The sequence below is a fragment of the Hylaeus anthracinus genome, unplaced genomic scaffold (genome assembly GCF_026225885.1).
Source record: "Hylaeus anthracinus isolate JK02 unplaced genomic scaffold, UHH_iyHylAnth1.0_haploid 11994, whole genome shotgun sequence".
NCBI classification, from domain to species: domain Eukaryota; kingdom Metazoa; phylum Arthropoda; class Insecta; order Hymenoptera; family Colletidae; genus Hylaeus; species Hylaeus anthracinus.
In genome coordinates, this window is record NW_026534341.1 from 11,579,582 (window position 1) to 11,603,206 (window position 23,625).

Below are 23,625 nucleotides of genomic sequence, written 5' to 3' on the forward strand. Positions count from 1 at the left end.
ATTATATAACATTTTCAAACACCTGTAAAATCCATAATTGTTAAAACTTTGAATAATCCTTAGAGGTACGTTTGAGTATTACTAAAGAGTCAAATTTTCAAAAAATCTGACATGCTGTTTCATTTAGTGTCCGATTTCGCATGGAATGACCCAGTTACGTCCCAGACGGAGGTGTAACGCAGTTTTTCGCAACACGCTCCTGCCATTTTCCACTCGCGACATCTTCAAGCGAACCATATTTTCCGCCCATATTTTCTTCTTCTCGCGAGAAATATCTCATTTTTCTTGACGAAAGGGGAAGCGCGCATAAGCAGACATTTCAATCTTATTCCCTCGTAGGAGCAGAGCGGACATTGCTCGCAACTCGGCTACGAATCAACGAGATGCAAAAAAGAAAGCAATATTTGCCTGTCTTCTTCTTCTTGGTTCCTCCGCTTCTTCAAAAATTTCAGCTATGTTTAACGATGCCCTTTCATATTATTTCCTTCGCTGTTATCTGCTCAGCCTAAAGCACATATGGGCCACCCCCGACCCTCTACTTCCTTTCATTCTGCTTTAATCTATTTCAGTCGAGTATATCGTGAGAGAAAACATGTGTTTCAACGCTTTAAATGTTTTTCAATACTAAAATCACAATTTGACAACATTGCTTTGATGGGTTCTTATTAATTTTATATAGCGAAAAATTCATTCATTCATTTCATCAAAATTCATATTTTCAAAACTGAGCGTCCTATGAATGAACTGTAAATATAAACAAGTTTCATCTCATCCTCCCCTATAAACTGACATTTTTAAAAAATTGATTTAACGAATGTAAACATTTTTCTGAGTCCATTTCTCGAGGGTATATATAATATACACCTTTCGCAGTCAAAGGGTTAATCAGCTTTTATTTTCAAACAAAACCATTTGTCTTCGCAGCAGCACATATACAGGGTGTCTACGTATTAGTTCGGACATACGCAGGGTGTCAATTCTACAACAAATTTCCAACAAGAAATTACTCTTAGACATTTTTTTTGTGTCGCCTTATTCTCGAGAATGTTTACTTTCAATATTTTTTATGCGTTTACGACTTGACACTTTTTACACAGCCATAACTCCACCAAATTACAGTGCAAACTTAAAGTTAAGTATACCATTCCAAAGAGCGTTAAATTTCCCATCTCCTTGATGACAAATTAAAAATGATTACGTAGATTTAACAAGTGAAAAATTAGGACAAACTTTACATTGTGAAACTTTCAAAAAATTTGATTTTTTTTCTATCCGTTTTTCGGTTTCAAAGACATAGTTTTTTGACGGTCGCTCTTCGGGAAAAGCTTCCTCGAAGTCTCAGCTTTGGAATGGTATTGTCAAAACAAATTGTACGGTGGTATTTTCGGGAGAAAATGACGTTTAAATGCAAACGTAAATGACGTAATGACGTTTAAATCTACGTAATTTGGTTTTGCATCAGGGAGATGGGAAATTTAACGTTCTTTCGAATGGTATATTTAGTTTTAAGTTTGCACTGTAATTTGGTGGAGTTATGGCCGTTTAAAGAGTGTCAAGTCACAAACGTATAAAAAAATATTGAAAGTGAAAATTCTCAAGAATAAGGCGACACAAAGAAAATGTCTAAGAGTAATTTCTTGTTGGAAATTTGTTGCAGACAATTGACACCCTGCGTATGTCCGAACTTAAACGTAGACACCCTGTTTTGAGTGTTTCGATAAAGCGTTCAACGTTTTCAATTACAGAGTCAATCCCAGAATTATTGCAGTCGTAAACAAATTGTTTCATAATTCGCTACGGCCTGAATTTCCCCATACCACCGACAAAAGATCTCTCCAAAGATTTCGTAATAACGTTCTCGTTCACATCTTTCGAAGGCTTCCTGAAGTCCTACGATTATGTTCTTCGTATCCTCTTCCGTTAAAGCTATCGCGCTGGCCCTTGAGCTTATCTTCGGTCTCGTAATCACCCTTGATAGAGCCGTAACCTCCATCGTGAATTCACGAAGGGAATGGGAGCGATAAAGCCAGGCTGGAACTTCAGCGAACTGCTGAAACGTTACTCAAAATCTTATCCAGGAATTTGATAATGGTTATCGCTATCGGCGCAATCAACGTGACAGACGAAAATTAATTTAGCGGAACGTGGCACGCGAGAGGAAATAAAGAAACCGGAAATTACTGGAACAATAGGGTTTCATTGTTGAGAACAGATGGTCGTATTTTACGGAGTCCTTTTGCTTGGTTATTATTTCGTTTTTTAGTACATTTTAGTACAGGAAGAACGGTTTATGACGATTCATGGCTCTGAATAACGGTATTGTAACACTTTTGTCTCAATTCAATATTTTGTTATACCAATTTTGCAGTTTAATGTGATATTCTTGCAAATTGGTGAGTATGATTATGGATGGAGAATATTTGAAAGAGGTAGAATACCAACAATAGAAATATTGATTAAGTTCAATCGAAAGCAAGTAGTGGAGAACAGGAATATTAAACAGTATTAAGGGGTTAGCCGCAGTCAGGAAGAGGAAAAATGACATTTCATTGTGATTTTTTTTAGTTATTCAATAATAATTTGCATAAGTAACAATTAAGTATATTATAAAGCATGTTTTAAAGAACTAAAAGACATTTTGTTTTAAAAACATAGGTTTGCGGTGAGCAAGATTTCTCTACACTGGTTTACTTGAAAACAAAAACAAAGCTAGATTTCGAAAATAGATTAATCTAACGAGTCTCTGATCGAAGGATTTTAGAAAAAATTAATTTAAAACAAAATAGCGTACATTTGAAGTTGATTTTCAATTTTTTCACTAAAATTAAGCGATTCAATACAGAATTAAAAAAAAGTATACAAGAAAACAAAAATCCTTCAATCAGGGACCCGTTAGTCTAATATATTTTCTAAATCTATCTTTAGTTTTGTTTTCAAGTAAACCAGTGTAGAGAAATCTTGCTCACCGCAAACCAAGTGGCCACCCACCCACGCCATCGCTTGCTATGACGAAGTGAATTAACCTTTTTTTAAAACAAAAATTCTTTTACAGTTCTTTAAGACATACTTTGCAATATATTTACATTTCATTCAGAAAAATTATTATTTAATACCTTAAAAAAACACACACACAAGAAATTGTCCGTTTCCATTTTCCTGACTGCGACTAACCCCTTAATGAATAATGAAAGGTCAATAATGCAGTTATTAGATGTATATTATTGTTTAAATTATGATTGCTTATTGGCCGTTATCATCATTCAAAAAAATATACGGAGCTATACGAGGACTCCAAGTCTTCAGAATTTTTTGGACGCAGCAGGGATTTGACTATGGCGAGAGAAATTGATGTAATCTCCTTTTGAAAATGCTTCAGGCGTGTGACTTCAATGTCGACGTAGCGACCAATACAGCCGGAGTTTCTTAACCCGGGACCGTTTTAGAACTTGCAAAATTGCCTTAGAATTTGTACAAGCTCCTCGAAACTTGCAGAACCTTGTTAAAACTTAGGTAACTTCACCACTTTCAACGGCGCGTGATGCCCCGTAAATCTACGCGAGGGTTAGATGTGAACAGTCATAAACTATGTTTGAGGTTTAAGTTAGTTCCCTCGAAATCGGGGACTCGAAAACGTCACCGTGTGTATTAGACTTTCGAGAGTGTATACAAGGAACAGGTCGAGTGTTGACCGTGCAGCAAAATGTTTATGTACCATGTATCCGTACATCTCAAGAAACAATAATATTAACACGAAACATAATATTAGATCGAGTCATAAGTAACTTTCGTTTTTTTATCAAACATTTATTTTGCTCTCTTTAAATAACAAAATTATATTAATTTAATATGTAGTATTCGTCACTATTATCTATAACCTTCTCCCATCTTTCTGGGAGTTTATCAATTCCTTCCTTGTAAAATGTGGTTGGTTCGGATTGGAAGAAGTTTTCGACAGCCTGCCTGACTTGCTCTTCAGAATTGAAGGTTTTTCCATTCAAAAGATTTTGTAAGGAATAGAAAAGGTGGTAGTCTGTCGGGGCAAGATCCGGGGAGTAAGGTGGATGTGGTAAAACAGACCATCCAAGCTCAAGAATCTTTTCTTGAGTTACCCTTGCTGTATGTGGTCGCGCATTGTCGCGTAAAAGAATGAAGTTTCTGCGATTGACGAGTGCAGGACGTTTTTCATGGAGTTTTTCTTGCACTCTTTGCAACTGCTGAACGCATCTATCCGCAGTATTCGTTAAATTTGACTTCAACAATTCGTGGTGAATTGTTCCTTGACAATCCCACCACACAATAAAATCTTTTTGCCATGGATGTTTGCTTTCGGATCTGGTAGGGGTGGTTGATCCTTATCAAGCCACTGTTTTTTGCGGACTATATTGTCATAGGTAACCCATTTTTCATTGCCTGTTGCAATCCTGTTTAAAAAGGGCTCAATTTTTACCCGTGAGAGCAGACTTGCGGCAATTGACATGTGATCTTCTTTATTTCGTTCACTGAGATATCTATGAGGTGAGGTATCCATACTCCTAACTTGCTAACATTTCCTAATTTTTTCAAGTGGCGGTTAACAGTTGATTGTGACGTATTCAACCTTTCTGCTATACCTCTTGTTGATTGACGTGGATTTTGCTCCAATATTGCCTGTAAAAGGTTATCGTCAAAGTCGGAAGGACGTCCCGCCCTCGATTCGTATTTTAAGGTTGTATCTCCAGAACGGAATTTTATAAACCAATTTCTAACTGCCTGATTAGCTATTAGTCCGTCACCATGTACACTGCATATTTTGTCAGCTGTCGCCTTAGCATTATTGCCTTGTTTAAATTCCCAAAGCATTACATGACGAATATGTACTTTTTGCCTATCCTTTTCAGAGGTGAAAAAGAAAACAGTTTGACGTGACATGTATCACACAAAATAGTCGACAAAAGACTAACAGAAGCCTCGTCTATATAGTGAACAATGAGATTCTACTTAGCTGCATCGGAAGTTACTTATGACTCGACTTAATATTTTGATGCAATTTTGAATTTATTTTAAACTTATTAACTTTATTTATTACTCGAACAAGAAATAAGAATATAGGGTGCAAATGATAATCAATTAATGACATTAATAAAATTGACTTCTTTTTATGATACTGTATATTTTAAGATCTGATGTTTTCAATGTTTTTCAAATGTGCCTTTGAATTTTTCTTAAAAATGAGCACGGACTTTCTGGACAACCTAATGCATATACTTGCCATATAAAGATGACGAATTATGTAAATTTCGGCTGGGTCAAGTAACTCCTGAAACTCGCAAAGAACGCGTCCACTGACAAGAAAGCCGCACTGCAATTCGATTTCATCGAAATAAAACGGAGAAGCGCGTATTATGCGATGAAGGGAAATTCCTCCAGCGATACACTTCCGTGTTGCATCACTGGATGCGGCCTATTTCAGGCTGAATGCTGCCAGCGAGTTCCGCAGAGGTATTCGAGGTGCTTTCAGCTTGATTTGTATCCGCACAGGAAAAGCCAGCCAAAAGTGCAGCACGAATCGCCAGGGAATATCGTCACCGGTCACCTGGAAACGGTTTTGCCATTTTCAAAATTTGTTCGACAAATAAAGCCGTAGATCTTTTACCACTTTAAAACGTAACGTTTTAAAGCGAGGTGTCCATTGAAGCGATAAAGTGGAGAATGTTTAAGGGGATGCGCTCATCTTTATGGATTGTATGCTTTAATATAAAGAAAATGTTCAAGTTCTGAACATTTTTGGTAGTTAACGTACGTGTAATTTTATACATTTGCAGGAAACTTGAATGTGGAAAAAACTACAAAATGCACACGGTATGGAATAATATAAATAAAATATTGAAAGTAAAATTCGTGTTACATTTACAGAGTAAAATAAATTTTTATTCGAGTTCAATTTTTGCAAGTACATTTGCTAAGATTTTATTTTGTATAAAAATCCACAGTCTAGCAATGACGTTTTGGAAAGGGTATACAAAATTGCATGTAATTATTTTGTATGTTCGTGGAATTATTTAGAAGTTCTTATAACTCTGGTTTGAAATCGTGTACAATTGATAGTTCTCAAAATCAATCAACTGATAACAATAACTTTAGTCCAATTTTTGCGGATGACCATTCTATAATAATAGAGTTAAACGGAGAATGAATTTTAGAAATAAGTTGTTTTGTTTCTCCTTTCTCCCAATTACAAATATACATTGACCTTGGTAGTATTAATGTTAAGATCTCCGAGACCATCCCTAGAAATAATATTGAGAATTTCTCAGGAACTCGGTCCGAATTGTTCTCCAAATATTTTTCCATTTACATTCGAAACCAGCGATGACTCACGTTTCCTTTTCCTTCTGTTCCAGCAAAATTATCTCATGAAATTTGGATACCTACCCCAGTCGGATTTAGAAACAGGAAACCTTAGAACGGACGACCAGCTCAGGAGCGCCATCAAACATTTACAGGTGAGTGAAATATTTCGTCGATGCTTTCATACCACGAAAGGTTGCCGTGAGTATCGAATACGTGATGCGACTCTTTTACCGTTGTAAATTAAATGTGCACGCGATAAATTACAAAGTCGACGAAACTGTGAATGAAATACTGTATTTCGCGACGCAGACGTGCTTCCGTTTCGAGCTTTCTATTATTTTGGGTTGTGGCTCAGCTACAATTGCTTTATTCACTCTCGTAAACAACAAATACTGTTACGCCTCTTTAATGGCGAAAGGAAAAGGAAACTTAAAATGATTAATAAAATAAACAAAGAACAGTTGAATATTTTCCTTTAATCTTTAACAAATCACTTGAATTGACTGGAAGAACAACGTACTTCTGTTGTGGTCCGTATATTGTTATTAATCTACACATGTAGCAAAAGGAATGAAAATGAAAATTAATTATAAATTAAGCAAGAAATAAAATTGAAAAGCATAGAAAATACAAATTAATAGACCAACCTTTCTTAATAATTCTACCATTTCACAAATGTTCTCCTCAGCCTAATCAAAGCAACGATCGATGGAAAATTTATGAAACCACCCAATTTATTTATAACTGACCAGGATTGTAAACATACCCTCTGATCGTAACTAGTGACGTTCCTCAGGTAATTGACAACTATTTTCAGAGGAACGTTTAGGGGCGACTTGTAATCCGTTCGCTTGAACGTCACAAATTCTGATCACGCTAAAAGAGCACAGGGTCGTTTCCAATACGAGATTATACTACCAGAAACGTTTGAATGCCGCACCGTCGACGGGTTTCCATTTCGTTTGGATGATCCTGGCGATCGATCCAAAGGGACAATCTAACTTTAGCGGCCGGAAAAATAGCTGGAACGGAGGATAACGAGAGCAAACGCGCAATTGGGGAAAAGCGACGCGTCGCTCGTCTGGCGAGGATTTACATGAAAATGGAGCTCGTTAGGAGGAAACGTCCGTAGACATTCGACGAAATCAATATTTCCTCCCGTGTTCTAACAAATTATCGTCAAAGTAACGTTCACGGTTCCTTCAAATTCACTCGGCAGACTTCACATTTTTTTCGAATATTGCGTGTAACTTGTATAAGTAAGACATATGTCGAGAACATATGTATATTTAGCATGCTCTTGGCACCAGAAACAGAACTTTTCCTTTGTACAAAAGAGCTAGCGAACCTTGTACAAATAAAAGCCTACATTTTTCTTATTTAGAAACCTGTTGTGCGTTTTTTCAGGTTTGACAAGCTTAGAAATTGTTCAGGTTGGAGTTATAATTTCAATTAAGAATCTTTAATAGAAATTTCAATTAAGTTATCACGAAAAGTGAACTTCGTCGATCGTTTATACGTATTATTTGGAGGATTTTTTAGAGATATAGAGTGTGATTCTAGAAGCTGAGACAAGTTGCAACTCTTTTTAACCGACTTCCAAAAGGGAAAGGTTACTCTATTCGATATGTATAATTTTTTTTCTAAGAAGAGATTCAACAAATTGTTAAGAGTATTTGAATCCTCGAAATCAGGCCATCATTAATTCTTTGAGGCACACGATTATAAAATAAAAATAAAATTCAAGCTGCACAGAAGAACAGTGTCAACAACTTGCCGACGCGTTTTGACTTGTACACTTGAAAAACTTGAAATAAAATAGTAAAGCTAAGCAAAAGGTAGAATAACTTAAAACCCATCTAGCTTCAAAGAGTTAAATTAAATGGTTGAAACGAAAACTATTCAAGTGCATTTTACGCCAAATAATAAATCCAATCGACAGAATTGTTTGTATCCGCGCTCTGAACTTAGCTACGACTTGTTCTACCCTTGTTGGAAAGTTAGCAGTTTCTTATCGTAAACAAACATTACTTCCACCGCACGGAAGGTGTCTGCTGTGAGTTGGAGAGCTCTTTCGCAATTGGAAAGGCGAGGTCAGAAATTGCAGACGAATTATTGCGTTTCGTTGAACTTCGGAGGAAACTTTTTCGCGGGTACCAAGACCTCGCCCCAATCGAATGGAGCGCAAGTTTTCGTAGAGTGCACGCTGAAATCCCTACCTGGGAAACTTCTGCCTTCTTTCTGTCCGCGTCCTAGCGACGGGATCCTTATCCTCTTCATCTTTTCGAATGTATGCAAATTCTGTTTACCTTTCCGTTTCCCTTGCACCAACGAACTTCGTCGGCATACTGCTTTGCCGTGAATATTTTAGCTGCAACATTGTAAACTTGATTCCCTGGAAAATAAAGGGACCAAAGGTTCTCAAGCCTCGTGTATTTACAGCCTCTTTAAAGGATCATCGACTTAATCATGGAGAACGTGCGCCGAAGAAAATCCGATATCTCTCGCGTCTTTATTTTCTCCTTTCACGATTTTATAAAGTTATGCTCTCCACTTATAATCGTTCGTTACTCTGGTTCCAATATGAATTCTATATTTAGCATTTCGTAGAAGGATCTATCGATGCCTACCAATCTACCAAAATCACAAAAATCCGTGATTGTTTATTAATATTTAATTGTAAATGTCTTCATCGACCTCTCTGCCATGAGAGAAAAAATGTTTCCATAAAAGTGGAGTAATTGTAAATGAGGTAGAAGATTCAAGAGCACTTAATTTATGAAAATTCACAGATTATGGAAAGTGCACGCATAAAGTGAACTATTTTTGAAGAAACCGTCGAACAAAACAAGTTTCGAAAATTCTTGTTTAAGTGAAACTTTGTGATTCAAGATGAAAACTCTTGCTCTTTCTCGTGTGCTTTGCTTGATATTCCTACTCTGTTTTTCTATTATTTCTGAATCGCCAGTCTGCATATATTGTAATTTCGGCGAAATTACGTCCTTCCTGTATTCCGTGCCAATATTTATTCATACCAACTGAATTTGTTCCGAAGCAGTGGTTACTCTAAAATGAGATGCGATGATATATTATCCATAATATTCCTCTTTATTATTTGTGTAGCCTACATTTCTTGTATCAGGGGAATTCATGTACTCATGTGCATTTTTCAAAGTACGTTGCATAAAACATAACTGCATGAGCTACACTTATTCGTGAATTATTCACCCATTATTACTCTCAATATTTTACTATCGCAAAGGCGATGCTTCTATATCTTTATCATAATTATTTGATACACATTTTCAAGAAAAATAACGAGGCTACTTGGGTGGTTATCGACGTTATTGGCGACACTTTCATCGTGCATTGTGTTTGCCCTCAGAGATATGGTGGTATTCCTGTAACTGGTGAAATCGACGAAGCTACGACGAAATTGTTGAAGCTTCCGCGTTGCGGACTTCCGGATCAACCGGATCCCAGGTACACGAGGATGAGGCACAAGCGTTACACGGTCCATGGGCAGCAGTGGCCACATTGGAATCTCACCTGGAGGTAAGTGTCTAATCTTACAAAGATCTCATCTGACTGTATCTTCTCTATGCATATGTAGATTCTCTTGCATACTTTAGATAATAGGGTACACTTAGTATGCATCGTTTATCATATCTTAATACAGATTGACTATTTTTTAGTCGAATAGAAAAAGAAATTAGAACAAGATTATTAAAAGGGTCACATTTTAAAAAATGGAACTGTTTTATATTAGTCCGAGAGCCCGCGACAGAAATGGATGACTCATTTCATTAGACAAATGAACCTGTTTTCCGAAGATGGTATGTCTCCCTAGTTCAGAAATGCTTGGTCTGGCATGAATTCAGTGGCGTATTATAATAATTTGTTTTTTGGCCGAAATCAGTACTACTGAAATTTGTAGTATGTATTCTTGACATACCAAATTGCACAAAATAGGTGGTCTGGCAGATTGTAAGCGGCACTAAATGGGTCTGGAAGTCGAAAAACCATGTCGAAAAAACGAAGTAGTTCATTAAAACACCTAATAAAACTATCAAGTAATTGATATTATTATTTCTGAAACTTTTTGTATAAACAATATGTAGTACATAGGGTTAAAAAAATTTGGTCTGGCAAACTTTGAGTGGTGTTAAATCGATCTGGCAGCCGTTTAACAGAACGAACACACATGCGTTACCGGCGTTGAGATCTCGATAATCCAATAAAACTATCAAGTAATAATTATTTTTAACCATTATATACATTAGTTATGTATAAAATATTGCTGTGATGATTTTCATTTCATACAATTATTATTATTATTATTATTTAACTTCAATAAGTCATGAATTTGCATGGCGCGCATATGTGTTCGCTCTTTTAACGACTGCCAGACCGATTTAACACCACTCAATATTGGCCAGACCAAATTTTTTTAACCCTATGTATTACATATTGTTTATACAAAAAGTTTCAGAAATAATGATTTCAATCAAACTACTTCGTTTTTCCGACAAGGTTTTCCGACTGCCAGACCCATTTAGCACCGCTTACAACCTGCCAGACCAACTTTTTTATGCAATTTGGTATGTCAACAGTACATTCTAAAAATTTCAGTAATAATGATTTCAGTCAAAGATACTGTTATTTCTTACATGTTTCCGACTTTCTAGCGGTGCGATGCATCGTTTGTGCTCTGCTAGCCTTGGATTATTTTTATTCTTTAGTAGAAAACAGTCAAGTAGCAAAAGGATATTTGTAATGAAATTGGCCGAAATTTCATGTCGCGCGCTCTCTGACTATATCTTTTTATAGAAAGTAGAGCTTCCGATAAATTTCTTAGATACATGCCATTTAATAATTTAGAAACTAAAAAAGCGCCAAGAGACAGATACAGACCCCTGTAAACAGTTGTTTCGTGTTTTACGCTTGGAGTACCCCAGGAAGAAATTCGTCCTTTCTGTTATATTCAATAACATTCGTGAAACTCAACGGAGTGCCAAACAGCGTGCAAACTTGCGTAGCACCGAGGAAGGAATTGGAGTAAAAATATTCCGCCGCGAGTAAGACCTCTCCACGCTGCATTTCCGTGTAGTCAGCGATGGTACACGATAAAAGGGGACAGACGATGTTCCGAAATCGAGAGCACGTAAATACGACGTGCATCCATCGTGCAGTAGACGGCAGAAGCTACACGTCAGCGCGAACAGTTCCAGGATAATGATACACGACTGCCTATTGCTGTTACCTGTGCAAGGAACAGCACGTCTGGGCTTCTAATTGCCAGTCGCTGCGCGGAGATCGAGACGCCACGGGGCGGGTAAAATTCCGCGCGAACGCAGCGTTAACTGCACGGAAATGCCATTGACATTGTTGGTCGTGGGCCAACAGCGCGCACGAGTTCGTTTGCTTGGCAGTTGGAACATCTCTCCCCCTTTCTGTGTCCCGTCGGGGATGATGTGGCTGCAGCCACGCAAACGGCCAACCGTGAAAATCGCGCTGATTCGCGACGTGAGCAGAAACTGCCAACTCTACCTCCGGCTTTCGGTCCTTTGTCCCCGTTGCAGACCTGGAAAAAAGGCTTAGTTGACTGTTAGCCAGAGAGACTGGACACTATTGGATAAGACGCTTCCGTGGCTGCTGGCCGCTTGGCAGATACCCTGGACCAATTTGCACCGATTAAGCTTTAACGATCGCGTGTTGGATCGGGTTACAAGATGAGCAACTATTAGGTTAGCCCAAAGTGACGACTCATGCTCAGCTGGCTTGTCAATGTTTATATAAATAAAGGATCTTGCCTCTTAGAAGTTGGTGTTAACCTTTTCTGTCGTCGCGGAGGACATTTCATATGCAGATATTGAAAAATTGCTCATACCATTTTGTGCGCCTTCATGTTCATTTTCGTGCGATTCATGCTCAGCTGGCTTGTCAATGTTTATATAAATAAAAGATCTTGCCTCTTAGAAGTTGGTATTAACCTTTTCCGTCATCGTGGCGGACATTTCATATGCAGATATTGAAAAATTACTCAAACCATTCTGTGGGCCTTTTAGTACGAAAAATGAAAGAAAGGATTTACGACAAGTAACGTTGCATCGCTTTTAAAAGGACAACAGGGTCAATGATATAGTAAAAGAAATTTTCACTGTTTATAGGGGTAGTTCGAATGTTAATACTTTTAACCTATAAAGAGGAGGGTTTAGTCTAGAAAAGAATTAATTCAATAAATAAAAACGATATTTTGCGATGAAATGAGAAAATTTCCAGAAAGATGGCACTCGACATTAGATGACGAAATGTTAACAGATTTCGATGTGGATATAAAATACTGTTTAGGGTGTTAATTTCAGGGGAAATAGATTCATACGAAATATTTTCGCAGTGACGGTAATTGGAAGTAGCATGCGATAACCCGTACGAATCGCGCTATCCGATTAGGCGACAAAAGGGAGGATAGACAAATTTAATTGAAGGGGAACAACTCGGGCGCAATTAATTTAATTATCTTGGACCCGTTGGTGTCTGCGGGACACGAGAGAGGTCAAGGCTAGGAACTTTTCCGACGAATGAAACGGTTTAATGGAGAAAAGAGAGGAAATCCGATAAAAAGAGAGGTCAAGATAGTGGAAATTCATTTGCAATTGTACGCTTATCGCAGTCCGCAGTCTGCTGGCTGAGAATTTTACCAATTGTCCGTCGCGATTCTGCGATCCCTCCCGTTAACAATGGGCGCTTCCAATTTATTAATTTCTTTTGGATAGATGCACGTTTCTATAGTAATTTCCTGACTTGAAATGGATTTCGCGATTAGAATCTAATTGTGGGGCAATGTTGAACATTAATCAACTTCGTTTCCAATCGATTGGGTCAATTGATTGAAAATTTAATTGCAATTGAGTTCAAATGTAATCGAAAGTTGATTGTATTTGACAATTAAGTTTGTATTGTAATTGCAATCGGTTTGCGATTAGCTTTCAATTGAAATTCAAATGTCACTGTTCAATTCGACTGAATTCAATTATTATTGAAAATTTACAGATCAGTTGCAATTGCAATTCTGCTTTGAATCTGTTTGATTTTCCAATGTTTTGCATAACGGTGTGTAGTAAATGAAATTTGTTATAAAAAGAAACTACAATTTCAAGTAAGGAGTGAAATCCTGAGTTAAATTTCATAATCATTGAGAAACAATTACAATGTATATAAAAACGCTATACTTTTAATACACTTATTAGTAGACTGCGGATATTTATGCATTTATAAGATATTTGAATGTGCAAGAAACTACAAATTGCAAACAATATGCAAGAATATAAAAAAGATTGAAAATAAAGTTTATTTTATAATATTTGGAGAATAAAATAAATTCCTATTTAGGTTCAATTTTTATAGGCACGTTCGCAAAGATTTTATTTTGTATAAAGATCCGCAGTCTAATTATTAGTGCCTAATAAGTACTAGAATGGCTGCAGTACGGCTATTGTAAAAATGTTTCTTAATCGACTCGTGTAAACTGTCTTCAATGTATAATTGCAATTGTAAAGAGCTTAGAATGCTTAGATATTATTAAGGGGACGAGAAAAACTTGTACAATGAATAATCGCTTATAATTACGCAAATGATCAAGAATAATAATAGGAAACTTTGATGTGGCAAGATTGGATACATTGAAAAAATCGGTATCGAACAAGAAACTGAAAATGAATGTATACAAATAAAAAGTACGAATTTCAGGTATATACTACTACTAACATAACTTTGAAAAGAATTAAAAAGACATCAACTCAGTAAAAGAAATGAGACTAGCCTGGAGTATCTACTGGAGAATTGTAGTCGGTCGATACTGTAGTTCCCTAACGTCGACTTAATTACCTGTTGTCGGTACTACTGCGATACCGATCACGCGCAGTAGCGTATCGTGGCGCCCTCTGGCAACAGCGACTTTCAAAAATCATCTTCAATGGACTTTCCCGCTCGAAAATGTAAATGAAAGTCCAATTGAATTGTTCCAGCCTGTTGTGCGCTATCAGCGAGTAAATTCATGCACTTTCCTGGCGCGAGTAATCGAGCTATGAGATAAGTAATATGGGGTTCGTTAGTATTTAGGGGTTCTAATTAGCAAGCGCGAGGGGTGAGTCATCGTTCGCTTTAATTGCGCGCCTTAACGACCGGGGTTCACCCGCACGGTATGTCGCGCGAAAATTTCTTGGTAATTTCGTCAGGACGTTGAGCGGGATGATAGTCCTCGAGTATTTAAGGCCCTCTCGACGACCAGAAGGAGAAGAGAATTAATCAAGCTCTGTCAATAAAATAACCGAGTGAAATGATTCGCCTCGTTAGACCCATCCGCAAACAACTTCTCGGTCCATGCTAAGAGAAGAAGAAAAATTACGCACAGTTGAGTATCTGGTTGATCTAGCTGCTCAATAGTCAATTTTTATAATGATCGTGGCGATGATGATTATATGTGAAGCATAATAATTCTGTGTAACGTGTTCTTTGTTCGACTTAAGATAATATTGCTACATTAGTGCAATATCATTTATTTACATATTCTACATTTATAGAGCACGTTCATTTTGACCTATTCCTACGTTCATAAGGTTATTTAAAAACATATTTTTACAACAAGGTTTATACATACATTTATACATACATACATACATACATACATACATACATACATACATACATATATATTTATAAACGTTTACATACATTTGATATACATTTATACATACATTTACGTTTTCGTCAACCACTTATGCTGACTTTTATTCATAAAAAAAATTGCATTTATTCAAATTTATTTTTATCTAACAATAAGCCTCCTAATTAATTTTAGTAAATCAACTTCTCTTATATTAAAGCATTACTTCAGTAACAGAAATCTGATACAAAGGTTTCGTTACAATTTCCTTTGCTTGTCTCGCAATACTAATCTCAAATACACAATTCACATTTTTATATAAAGAATATAATATTCCAACTGCTTGTCATTACAATTATTGAGATTGCAATCACATTACGATTCTTTTTACTATTCATTTTAATGTTATCCCTATCTTTTACAAATTTCAAAATGACCTCATCCAACCTTAAGGGGGGAGCCTGGTCTAGCTAATGTATTTTTCTAGTGCATGTAATTTCCAGATATAATTAATTTTTGTTATTGAAACTTTTTTTTACATATAAAGAGGCGTTCAAAGAAGAAAATTTGACAATGTAGATTTAATTTGAATGCATACATATATGTATAGAAATTAGTAGTCGCAAGGAAAGGATTCAATAAAAATCAGAACATTTTTTCCTTTAGTAGGTATGTAAAATGCGTATGAACCTCAATTTGCAAATAAAAATTGTTAATTTCAAAAATGGCGGCAAAAAACATGAAAATGAACGATACATGTCGGCCGTTATTTTGCAATAACTTTATGCTATAATAATAATTCATTAAGAGTCGAGGTTCATTAGCATATAAACTTAACTACCTTCAATTTAAGCGTTGAGTCAAGTGAATCGGATAAAAATTCGATGAGCAATGCGTCTCACCGTTTTTACCGAATCCTTTCCTTGCGACTACTATATCTATATATGTATACATTCAAATTAAATCTACATTGTCAAATTTTCTTCTTTGAACGTCCCTTTATATGTAAAAAGCAGTTTCAATAACAAAAATGAATTATATCTGGAAATGATATGCATTAGAAAAATACATTAGCTAGACCAGGCTCCACCCTTGAATTAATTGTTCAAATCTTGCCACAAAGACGAAAAATTGCACACGCCTTGCCTCAAACATGAAATTGCACAAACTCGCCACCTCTTTTGTTCAAACTCTTCCTTTGATGTTAGAGTCGTTGTCTACTCCCCAAAAAGAAACGTTAATATTTCCGGTAGGAAATTGGAAAATCAGCGTGACGAGGTACGAAAAAAAAAAGAATCGGGGGCAACGAGGTTGGCTCCGCAAAACGGGTTCCCGTTAAATTTGAAAGGTGGCGAGGAACGAAAAAAAGTTGGAGCATCGTTCACGGCGAAGTGGAAAGGTGGCTCGTTTCGCGAGACGCGAAAGAACCTTGCACGCTCTTCTCATTCCCGCAAACATTCCCTCGTTTCCTTTCTGTGCGCTGACACGGCGGCCAAAGCGCGATCTTAAATATTAACCCGGCTAGGTAATCTCTGCTGGTAATTTAGGTCAGCGTCTTCTGATTTTTTTCTTTCGCGATTCCTTTGGTGCTGCGAGTCTTCTCGCGGGCTTGCTGGAAGAATGGATGACGCAGAATAATGCGATATACAAAAAAAGGATGGAAGCGGTGAAGTGATGCGATTGTATTTGAAATTGTAATAGCGCGAGAAGTGGTATCCGGCGCGATGTTGGCAACGACAGAACTGTCTTGCAACTATATATTCATATTGGAAGACGTAGAAAGTTGTGGAGAAAAAAGAATGTTTATTAAAACGATTTCAGAATACACAATTTTCATCTAACTCGGATAAGGAAAGATATATTATAATGGTATATTATAAAGCATGTTTTACAGAACTGAAAAACATTTTTTTGTTTTAAGAAACGTTTAATGTATATCGTCATAACAGCCGATGACATAGATGATGATTTAAAAACATAGGTTTGCGATGAGCAAGATTTCGCTACACTGGTTGACCTGAAAACAAAAACAAAGGTAGATTTTGAAAATAGATTAGTCTAACGGGTCCCTGAACGAAGGATTTTGGAAAAAAATAATTTAAAACAAGATGACGTACATTTGAAGTTGATTTTCAATTTTTTCACTAAAATTAAGCGATTCAATACAGGATAAAAAAAGAAAGTATACAAGAAAATAAAAAATCCTTCGATCAGGGACCCGTTAGTTTAATATATTTTCTAAATCTATCTTTAGTTTTGTTTTCAAGTAAACCAGTGTAGAGAAATCTTGCTCACCGCAAATCAAGTGGCCACCCACCCACGCTATCACCTGTTATGACGAAATGAATTAACCTTTTTTTAAAACAGATATTTTTTTACAGTTCTTTAAGACATAGTTTGTAATATATTTACATTTCATTCAGAAAAATTATTATTTAATACCTTAAGAAAACACACACACAAGAAATTATCCGTTTCCATTTTCCTGACTGCGACTAACCCCTTAAAACGATTTCAGAATAAACAATTTTCATCTAACACGGATAAGGAAGGAGATATTAAAAACCAAGTCGATCTAACTTCGACTAATTACGCTCAACAAAATCAACAGAATTATGAATAATGATTTCAAAGTAGTACAAAATGGAATCAACAAAAGTACAAACACTAACTAATGGAAGATAGAATTAACTGAAATTGAGGTAAAAATGGAAAATAGAATTAATAAGAAAAGAAATGAAGAATAATATTATAAACTTTATTAATGTTAATAGAATGATTCTAATATTAATAAAATAAAGAAAAGAATTCTTGTTAGAAATTCCATATGAATATCCTTGCTAACATGATTCTACCGACACCAGATAAGAATAACACTACTCGGAACGGCATTCGATCTAAAAATGTTTAAACACTCCATCGACGAGAGCCCTACGTAAACGTTGACGGGGTTAATTCGATAATTCTGTCGATTCCGGTGACACGTCGGAGCTACGATCAAAGAAACGAGGATTCCTGATTGAATTTCTTCGCCATTACGGCGATCGACGATTGCCTCGTTAAGTTAATGGACACATTAAATGTTAACGCGATTGTCACCAATAATTTTCGAATAATTGTATCGCTACGCCATCACGACGGCACTCTATTAATTAACTTCGAATTTTAATGTAGCCAGCACGAATTCCTAGCTTAATCTTAAATTCCCAGGGTCAAATTACGGTATAAATTTATACTAATTCTATTTAAAAGTAATTGAATTTTCTCCTCTACATATTTATTTGCGTCTTTTAAACAGCATTTGTTAGACATTATTATCATTATCGTTTTTATACGAGTTTTTCAATGTCATTGTATCTAGTTTTGTCATCAATTCTGTGGTCAGTTTATTCAGGTTAATTGTAAAAGTATGTTAAGTGTATTAGAAAAGATAGGACACAGTTTCATTTTTAATTAATTAGAATTTATGCTTCTATTGGAGACAGGCTGTCTTAATATACAAATTGGTGTATATTAAGGTCTAAAAACCTTGTTTCTTTCCAAATTCATCGATTCTATCTTTTATTTATACTTATTGGTTGCTGCACAAGTTTCCCATGTCTAAAGACGTCCTCGACATTTATTTAATATGAAGCGTGAAAAATAGAAGTATTCAACAATTCATTCAGTCATTCTTATTTCACACCATTTCCAGCTACAGTATCTCGGTGAAAGGTTTGCGAGTTTCAAATTAATTAATCATAAGGGTTCCAAAGATACGTTGTACCTAATAATAAATTCAACGTGTTGTTCACTAGTATCCACCATAACGGTGAACGAATTCAACGGTCGAAAGTCAATGTCACATAGACCAAAGACTCTACAGTGGGTATAGAAAGTATTCGTACACCGATCAATTTCCAAAAAAACTATGTAAAATTGTAATTTATTAACTTATTTTTGATAAACAATGACATTCTACATATTCTCGAAAATCTCTAGAATAGATAGATTACAAAAAGAATAGCTATTTATGTAAGTTGCGAAATTAGGAGTAAAACAAAAATTAATCGATAGAAATATTAAAGCAATAAGTATTCGCACAACTGTTTAATTTCTAAAATTTCGTTAAAAAAGAAAGAAATTTACATTAATTTATAAGTATATAATACTTCCTTCATACGATTTCCTTTTGATTTTATAATTATTGTAACTCTTCTAAACATTAAATTAACTAAATTATTAGTTGTATATTATTATAGAAGTGGGATCTTCTTCAATTCCTCTATTAGAGCCATTTTTAAAAGTACTTTATTTTGGAAATTTGATGTTTTCTAATTCGTACGGAGCAATAAACTAATGTGTTTACGTTACAAACTCTACTGTAAATGGTTCGTCCTAAGAATCGTACAAATACTTATTGCTTCTATACTTTTACCCACTTTTCGCATTTTTTTGTTAATCTCACAAATTATATTAATTAGTAAATGTGTGGTCTATATCTAAGGGACTTCCGATAATATCTAAAATATCATTGATTCTAAAAAAATAAGTTAAGAAACTACAATTTCGCACAAAAGCTTTTTTGAAAATTGATCGGTGTACGAATACATTCTGCACCCACTGTATGTATTAGGTTGTCCAGAAAATCGTGCTCATTTTTAAGAAAAATTCAAAGGCACGTTTGAAAGACATTAAAAACATCAGATCTTAAAATACACAGTATAATAAAAAGAAGTCAATTTTATTAATGTCATTAATTGATTATCATTTGCACCCTATATTCGTATTTCTTGTTCGAGTAACAAATAAAGTTAATAAGTTTAAAATAAGTTCAAAATTGGGTCAAAATATTATGTTTCGTGGTAATATTATTGTTTTTTGAGATGTATGGATGTAACTTAACGTCAATTATCCTTGCTCCATCATTTTGTCCACGCCTCCTGGAAAACTCTATTCTCTTTGTAGGATGTTTCCTTAAGACTTCACTGATAAAATGTTCAAATGGTATCTCTCTTCGTGGTTTTCAAGCATCCTTGAATAAGTTCCTTCCCATCCGACGACTCGTTTGAAAAATAATCCATAGGCTTGGAAAAGGTCAACCCTCGTGGGACGCAAGGGAAAATCGATAGGATATCGTGTCTCGCATCTTGACTTCTTTTCTGGCATTGTCTGTTGTAAGACAGGACACAGTATCGATCCAGGCTCTCGTTGAAAATCCCGATGACCCTTAATCCTCTATGGCTCGGTGCTCCATAGAATAGATCGTCGTTGAATACTGCTCCAATTTTTAAAAGGAAGAATGTAAAAAATGGACTCATTTATCTGTCTTATTTAAGCACAATTTTTGTATCGATTGTGAAATATATTTCTTGCTGAAGCAAGTGGGGGTGAAAGTTAAGGTACTTGTTTTGGGACATTCACCTTCAAAAGTATAATTGGAAACTTTTGTAAAAGTACAGTGTTACTGCTTTTACACACGTCCAGAAGAAATCAATACGTATATCTCTATATACGTACGTTCAATTAAAAATTTTAATGAATTATATCTCGGTAACGATGTAGTCAATAATTGTTATTTTTTTTAAATGGTTTATCTTGTATTGCATTTAAATTTTAACTGATAATATTCGCATGAATCCATGAATGTTCCATAAGAGTCTGTGTTAAAATAACAACAATTGATATCGTTTTTCATAAAACTGGATTGGCCAATTTAAATCGAAATAGGCTCATATGATTCATATTTCATCAAATAACAATTAGGTGAAATTTTATTAAAAGCCTACATTAAATAAATTCACGGAACAACTAAAGAATAAATATATATAAAGGATAATAATAAAGGATACAATTATCACACGTTAATTTAATGAAATTAATTTACATTTGGGGAGATTAATATTTTTTTCTTAATATTGTCAATCTATGTATAAAGTAATTGCAATAAATATATTGAACTGTCGTGCAATTTTGTTTTAATTTCACTCGATATATGTCGACGTCATAGTACAATTATATCAACGTTTTCTTTTGTTCTCGTCTCACTCAATGAAAAAGTAATTGAAAAATACTTCAAAACAATGACTCGAAACATTTGTCGAGTATCCGTCTACCTGCAGTTGACAGCTTTAATATTGGATTAAAAGGTTTCCGCAATTCGAGACTGCACAGTATACTATGTTTAACAATTTTATTTCAAGCGTATAAATGACGGAAAATGTTCGTTTCACCTTTTACAAATGCGTACCATTGTTATCTTAATTTTCCCTGTGCGCTTCTCCCACAATCGCTCCAATTTTAATGCGGCTCGATGAATATTTGGATGTCCCAGAAAGTTCTGCGTATTATAAAACTGTAACATTGTATCGTATCCGTAAAAAAAATTATTTTATGCACGATTAGATTGTAGATTTCATGCATTTACATGGGGATTGAATATATTTTAGAATTAATATAATAATATTGTTATTGTTTTTTTGATAAATGTACATACTTTTTGGTTATTTTGAGCATGCATTAGATATATTAGTTCGTGTCAAAAATGCACAAAATCCGCAATCTAATGATGATCTACGATCTGCCATCGCTTTAAAAGCAAATGTATTTCATCTACAGTGTCGTGCTGGTACTTTGGTCACGAGAAACTTTGGACATTCACGTTGTCATTACTCATTGACAAGCTCGTGTGCATACACGTTGAAGGATCGTCATTTTTCATTCTTAACAAGCTATCCTTCATTTACGTTTTGACTCTTCAGTTTTCGCTTCAAAATCTACGCCTAAATGATAATACCCCTTTGAAGCAAACAGCTGAGATCGAAAGCGAAGCGAGTTTGAATATCTTAGAATTATTGGAATATTTTTATCGAAGACATATTTGGCCATTCATCAGATTTAAAAAATAAAAAGAAGATGAATTCATAGACAAGCTTGTCTACACGTGAATCGAGGGATGATCATTCTTCAATCTCGTACAAGCTATTATTCATTTACATTTTGACTTTTCACTTTATAGACAGCTTCAGTACCTATACTTAGCTGTCACAGTCGGATTGGATGATTGTATAGGAAGACGGTAAATATTTTTTCCAAGCAAACAATTCGAAAATAAAACAAAACGGATTTTATTATATTAGAATTCCATTAGATGTGACATCTAAAATTGGAAGATGAGTATTAAGCTTAATTTGTTTCGAAGACATTATAAAACTTCTAGTTGAAAACTTTGAAGTATTTTGATATGTACGCACACGATTTCAATAAAACCCGAAATACCCTTCAAAACTGCTCGAGACGTAAATAAACAGTTATTTTTTTTTTTTGAGATTGCATAATTACGACAGGATAATATTGGAAAGAAAATCTGCGATCTTCAAATTTTTTTGATCGACCGTGCGTTCTCGTGCTGGATAACGCAAACAAACCGGAAGACAATGGGGCACCGTGACAGCCAACCGACCGACGGCTCCTTTGTTTAGAATCATGGAGATCACTGGTGGCACAATAGCGGCCAATCATGTGTCTCGATCGAGAGACGTGATCCCGTGTCCTGGACACGAAACTACTTTGCACCAGGTCCTCGGGGTTGTCCTCCGCCCCCCACCCCCTCACCTCCTACCCTCCGACCTCTTTGACTCGTGTCTCCTGTCGCTTAATTGCCGGAAACAATGGAATTATTGTGCCAGCCCTCAGAATAAAAGCGACGAAGAGAGAAGGCGCGTCACGGAAGGAACAGAGACGTGAATCGGGGTCGTGACGATTTTCATCCCCGTTTCGCGCCCTCCGTCGAGGGGGTTGTATCAATGGCGCGTTTCAGAAGCGCGTTGCGTAATGCCATGATCGCGTTTTGATCACTATTAGGCTGGGAGACCGAGGTGTACCCACTTGGGACCGACTAACACCATTCGACCCGCATCGTTTGTTGCATCGTTCGCCCTTTTATTTCCCCGATATTAGCCTTGTAACGCGCTCGGGGAAATCGGTTAGCTGGTAGAGCGTTTTTAGAGCGTAGCGATTGAAGTAAGCATCTTTAGTGTTGTACGGTACGCGAGGAACACGGGGGTGGCTTTTATGCGCGTTATTTATGCATTTATGGGATAGAAAATATGCGAAATGTAGGAGTATGTTGCACGCTATGAAATGATATAATGTTATGTACAAAGTACACGTTAGATTATCTATTGTTACACATGGATACGTGTGTGTTGTGTAGGATGTGCTGCGATGTTTTATTTTTTTTATACGATGGTAATGTAGCGTGTGGAATGTTTACGACGCGCTGTCACACGATGAGAATTTTACGATGTAACAATTATGTTATATTTTATACAGCGATGGTGGGGGCTTGACGATCACCATAAAAGGAGGATGCTATATAATGATGGCGATATGAGAGTATAGTAGTGATAGGGATGAAAAGTGTGTGACGATAATGGTGGCACGGTAATCATGATGTTATAAGAATGATGTACCAATGATTATGGTAATGTCGATGGAACAATGGTGACATGACAACGATGATAATGTCCACATTATATAGTGACGATGAAGATGGAAATTATTCGACGACGATAATGTGATAATTTATATTGTGATGGTGAGGATGAATGACCGTATGATTACATGGGCAATGATGAAGATGTATCGAT

General features: G+C 35.8%; 1 protein-coding gene across 2 annotated transcripts in view; it reads left to right on the plus strand.

Moving 5' to 3' along the window:
- Positions 1-23,625, plus strand: part of LOC128888555 (matrix metalloproteinase-2) — a 206,621-nt gene that overhangs the window by 56,090 nt on the left and 126,906 nt on the right. For both annotated transcript variants that reach the window (XM_054145521.1, XM_054145522.1), the window contains 2 exons: positions 6,381-6,482; positions 9,716-9,885. In XM_054145521.1, the coding sequence (XP_054001496.1) occupies positions 6,381-6,482; positions 9,716-9,885 (272 nt within the window). The remainder of the gene's footprint in view (positions 1-6,380; positions 6,483-9,715; positions 9,886-23,625) is intronic.